This window comes from Lolium perenne, chromosome 5 (assembly GCF_019359855.2).
Source record: "Lolium perenne isolate Kyuss_39 chromosome 5, Kyuss_2.0, whole genome shotgun sequence".
NCBI lineage: Eukaryota > Viridiplantae > Streptophyta > Magnoliopsida > Poales > Poaceae > Lolium > Lolium perenne.
This window is the reverse complement of record NC_067248.2, coordinates 204,690,007-204,695,670: the sequence shown is the minus strand read 5'-3', so window position 1 is coordinate 204,695,670 and position 5,664 is coordinate 204,690,007. Positions and strand designations below refer to the sequence as shown.

Genomic DNA, 5,664 nt, shown 5'->3' with positions numbered 1-5,664 from the left:
TAGAACACCGGCCCGTATACAAGCACACCCGTAATTTCTTTGTTCCTACCCAGATTTCATCTCAGTTGTCATTTGCCAACCAAACAATGTGCTTCAGCACTTTCCGCTTTTGCGACCATTTGCACTATTTTAGGCTCCATCCTCGTTGGTGCCGAACACAAGGAACAGATTCCGAAATAATTTCGCTAGGGGAGATGAAACAAGGCAATGTCGGCCAAGCGACCAGATTTGGCCAAAAAAAAAAAACTACTGCATTATAGCGTACCGAAACCGTTGCTGTTTTAGATGAAGATGCTCCACTCTGCTGGTGCGCCGGTAGCTGCAGACACACGAATAATATTCAGGCCTTCCTGCCACAAGGAAAGAATCACAACTCCCGTCGCCACATGCTGGCAAATATTCCTACGAAGAAGCGCTGACGCCGACATTGACCATAGATACCATTTCCTATATTACCATAGGAGTCAATGGTGCACAGCTGCACATGCTTTTTGGCTGACAACAACAATAGGCTCCCTGCTTACCGGAATCATTCCCGAAACCACCACAACGGCCAATTGTTCTTATATGATGCGATATCGGGTATTTCGGCTACCATGTGCTCGGTTTCCTTTAAGATCAGAGGGATGATTGGCTGCTTATGATGATGCAGCAAGTGACTGTTGTGCCTCTGTATTTGGAAATGTTAGGTTGGAACCTAATGCTACTACTCAAGCAGTAGATGAGCTGTGTGCCCAAGAAGCGTGATGGCCTCTCACTCAACTGTATCCTCGTTGCGTACCATTTCTATTCTCCCTTGCATAAGAGTGGCACGTTTACTGTAACTTCTCATTTCAGCTTGCTAAGCTAGATCTTTCTCGTAGAACCCATGTTTGTGATAACAAGCAGGAATAGAGAATTATGTCTACAATTTTATTACAGTAAGGCTGAGGCTGATGAGTCCATAGGATAGGAACGCTTAGAGCAAGTACAATAAGGTACAGTCAGCTGGCTATAAGAGATAAAATATTATAAATTTGCTTAGTTGGAGGAGAGAGATTAGGAGAGAGAAGAGAAGTGGGCTCTTATCTTATAGCCAGCTCTAGCACGTGCTCCTAGGCACTATGTGAGACTAAGGCTGGTCATAGTGGGGAGTAACTTAGACTAGTAACATATGTCATGTTACTAGTCTAAGTTACTACCTTCATAGTGGATAGTAACTTATATGTAGTGTCATGCATTGTATCATTTATTATGTTGTAGACTCATCTTGCATTGGGGTGTGTGATGTTATGGTAACATAGCTAGTTACCACCTCACTCTCTTTCTTCATTTATTAGCATGCCATGTCACCAAAATACCTTGAGATGTGTGATGTTACTAGCTATGTTGCTTCCACTATGAGCAGTCTAAAAGGTGGGCCATATTTTGTAAAAGTACTACACTTTTATAGCTCACTGTTGTATATGTTGGCTCTAAGTTAGCTATAGATGACATGGCACTTGGCTTATAGCCAACAGCTGGCTACACTATTGAAATTGCTCTTATGAGTTTCTCACCCCAGGGAAATAACAGAATCTAAATATGGCTGCCGTAGCCATCTTTCCCCTGTTATTAACTTCTACTTCTGGCTGCTATTGTACTCCCTCAGCCTGCACGCATCCCGAGATCATCAATTTGACTAACATAATGTAGATTATACAATACAAAAATTATATCACTAGAAAGTAGAATATCTGAACTTTCTAATGGTATATGTTTTGTAATATATACCTATATCATGTTGGTCAAATTTGCGACAGCCTATAAACAAGGACGGAGGTAGTATGATGCAATTGGTCAGGAAAAATATTAGGAGCACATTCAGCAGTATATCCAGACAGTAGTAATTTATGATGCCGTAGCCATCTTTCCCTGTTATTAACTTCTACTTCAGGCTGCTATTGTATGATGCAGTTGTTCACGAAAAATATTGGTGGCACATTCAGCAGTATATCCAGACAGTAGCAATTTATGATGCAGACAGAAGCTAACATGATACTCCAGACAGTATTACCACAGAACACTAATAGAGACAAGTCATGAGCTTTGGTACACTCCAGCCAGTATTACTACAGGACACTAATAGGGACAAGGCAAGAGCTTTGGTGCGTTCAACACTGGTTAACATGGTCCAACCTTCTATGAGAACACCGGCCCAAGCCGAAACTAGGCAATCAAGACACTGCACTCTGATACTCAAGACTGTATTACTACACAACACTAATAGGGACAAGACATGACTTTTGGTATGTGTTGTAATTAGAACAGTGGTTAATAGGGTCTTATTTTCTTTGCAAAATACTAGCCCAACTAAGAACTAGGCAATCAAGGCACTGCACTCTGATACTTTAGTCTGCACTGCACAGTGCACACAAGATGATACAATAGCCAATTCAATCTTTCATCCGCTAGGGCATAAGGCTTATTAATCAAGATAGGTGAGGCTCCATTAGTTGTTTCCTATTGGCTATTATATTAGTGAGTATTCAAATAGAGAATATATCAGGTGGAAACCTCAAAACTGATACTTCAAGGCAAGAACTAGGTCATGCATAATCTATATAAGTGCAACACAGTACTCCCTAGCACAGTTGATTTTACATCTAATCTACCAAAATCATTACTCATATATAATGTGATCAACCAGAAAGACAGCAGGATATACTAAGCTAAAGGTCATATATAATGGTGATCAACCGGACCACCAGGATATTACAAGTTACAACTATGCAGCATTATACTACAAAAACATTCCTATATGAACATGCTACCAAAACATAATGTAACAAACGAACAAGCTCGTCATCTGAGGAAAACCCACCGAGGCTTTTGACAGCTTCAATACGAACCTGCTTCTGTTTCAGATTACCTCTAGTAGAAGAAATCGTCACCAACTACACCCTTAAGTTCAGGGGAGAACCAAAATATACCGACTGTATCCCCGAAGAATAAAGAATACTCAGCAACAACAGTTAGCCAAGTGACACAACTATTGGAGGCCTTCAAGCCATCGCTCATCCATGGGACCTCCTCCTGCTATTGGGCGGAGGAGGAGAGCCCTCGAAGAAATCTGATACAGATATCTCAAGGTCATCGACTGAGTATTTGATGTACAACTCTGGGTGCTTCCCATTCTCTATATGGTGCCGGAAGCGACCAAGGAAAGATCGGTACGCTGGGAGAAGCTTCTCTGCTATTGAGATCCTGAGCTCTTCCCTCAGCTGCTTGTCAGGCACATGCCACCCAGACTGGATCCTATGCGCCTCCTCGAACGCAGCATTGAAAGACTTGAACCGCTCCCGAAGCGCTGATTTGGATATCCCTGATGAGAAGCCACCGCTGACATGGAGACCCTCGTCTCTCAGACAATTCAGGATCTTAAGCCAAGCACTACGCTGGTAAGCTGTGGCCGCCAACCGGAACTTACCCGTGAGCTGCTTCAAGTACACATCCCCGATAAGCCCCCAGAGCTCAGGCGAGTCCTTTATCTTGTGCACAATATAGTGCACATTGTTCATCAGGAACAAGTGATAGAGTGCCACATCCTTGTAGAGCGACGCTTTGGCTTCAAGGTTGTGCTCAAGAAGCACGATAATCCATATAAGATGAGTAGCAAGCGGCAACAGGCTGTCAGGATCAGCAAGGTCGAGGTCAGGAAATGCCGGTGTGAGATCATTGCCCTCGGCCGCGACACGCGAGCTAGCTGATGGTCTCGCCAGGATGAGCTGAGAGAGCGTGGCCCTGTAGTCTGAAATGAGGATGATGTAGTTCATCACATAGCGTGTGAGGGGGTGGAGCGTGCCGCCGGGCACGGGAGTTTTGGTGAGGTCGCGGAACACGGCGTTCTCGAACTCGGAGAGTATCCCGCGCACGGCGTCGGCCAGGCGCGTCCTGATCTCGGCGGCCTGCACGCATATCGAGTCCCCCGCCTTGGAGGCGGCGAAGATGTCGGAGACGTCGGGCAGCAGATCGGAGACCGCGTCGTGCAGGTCGATGATCTTGAAGAGCTTCTCGGGCGAGCGGCGGCCGATGCTGATGGCCTCGGCGAAGCCGAAGAGCTGCAGCGCGGCGCCCTTGACGGTCTCGGTGAAGGGGGCGGATGGGGTTGTGGTGGTGGTGGGAGCGTGGGTGGTGACGGTGGTGGTGGGATTGGAGAGGTTGAGGCCGTGGAAGACGAGGAAGCAGAGGCGGCGCTCGCTGGCGAATACGCCGCGGACGATGGCGCGGGCGGCGCGGATCCAGGTGCGGATCTTGGGCTGGACCACGCCCCACGCGAGTCGCTGGACCTCCCCGATGGTGAGCTTCTCGACGCCGAGGCGGCGGAGCGCGGAGTCGACGGCGGGCTTGCGGACGGAGGCGTAGACCTGGACGCACTCGCGGCCGTACCCCGCGGCGGCCATGCGGGCGGCGATGGCGGCCAGGTCGGAGATGGCGTCGGCGGGGAAGAGGTCGATCTCGCGGATGCTGGTCATGGAGCGGTAGCTGCTGCGGCGGCCGACGCAGGAGGACCGGGAGTTGGAGTTCTCGTCGTCGTCGTCGTTTCCCCGCGCCGGCGGCGCGGGCTCCCTGTCGGCGGACTCGGCGGAGAAGCTGGTCCGGTCGCTGGTCATGGAGAGGGAGGAGGTGAGGTCGGCCAGCACCTCGATCTCCAGGTCGACCGCGCGCGTGGCCAGCACGTGCCGGAACTCGTCCTCCAGCCGCGCCATCGCCACCTGCACGGCGCCGCTGGAGCCGCCGCCCGCCGAGGAGCTGCGGCGCGGCGGGCTGCTGCCGGTGCCGTTGCCGGGGGACGGCGGCGCCAGGCGGCGCAGGTCGTCCACCGCCTGGAGGAACCGCTCCGCCTCCGCCCGGTCCCCGCTGCCGTCGAACAGCATCTGGTCGTCTCCGCTGCCGCCCCCCGTGGACGCGGACGCGGTGGAGTCCCACCGCATCACCACCCGCTCCGCCCTCTCCAGCTCCGCGGCGGCGGATCCGTCCATGCCCTCTTCCCCCTTCCTTCCCGCTCCCTCCACGAGACAGCACTCCCTTCCTCGAAACCAATAAGCAGGGACGGCGGGAAGCGCACGTGCGGCTTGCTCCGGCACGGGACCGCACGTGGGCGTCGAAGGCGGCGTCGAGCAGCAGCAACCAGCGGCGGCGGTCGGCGGCGAAGCGAAGGAATCAGCCTCTCTCTCTCAGCTCTGATTGCTCTGAGGTCCAGCGAAGGCAAGACCGGCGGATTTCTGTGCTGGAGTTGCGGCTGGAGCTCTATAATTATTGCGCGGATTAGCCCAAGCGGGATCAGATTTTTTCTAAGCCATGACGGACGCCAATGGCTGATTGCCGGGCCCACCAGCCTCCGGTGGCGCCCAGCTGGCGGTTCGTCCATGGTCAAGCCCGGCCGTCGTCACGCCATTGGTTATGCGTTAACGACACACGTAATGCGAGCACGTAGCCTCACTGTTTACTGTTCCGTTGTCAATCTGTCTTCAAAGAGACAACAGTTATGAAGCACACAGTACAGGCAACAGCTCATGTAGTTGGCTCCTGACTGGACCGCGCACCGGCAAGGCAACAGCCGCGAGAAGAGGACTTCTGGTGCCCGAGAGCAACAACCTAGGATCAATGAACCATGGGATAAGAAGGCATCTCCAGCGAGCCGAC

At 51.2% G+C, this 5,664-nt stretch overlaps 1 protein-coding gene across 1 annotated transcript; it reads right to left on the bottom strand.

Annotated features, from left to right (window-relative positions):
* Window positions 1-2,683: 2,683 nt before the first annotated feature.
* LOC127301428 (exocyst complex component EXO70B1) lies at window positions 2,684-5,278 on the bottom strand. Its single transcript, XM_051331660.2, has one exon. It carries the CDS (start codon window positions 4,998-5,000, stop codon window positions 3,036-3,038), a length of 1,965 nt encoding a protein of 654 aa, XP_051187620.1. The 5' UTR covers window positions 5,001-5,278; the 3' UTR covers window positions 2,684-3,035.
* Between the last annotated feature and the right edge of the window lie 386 nt (window positions 5,279-5,664).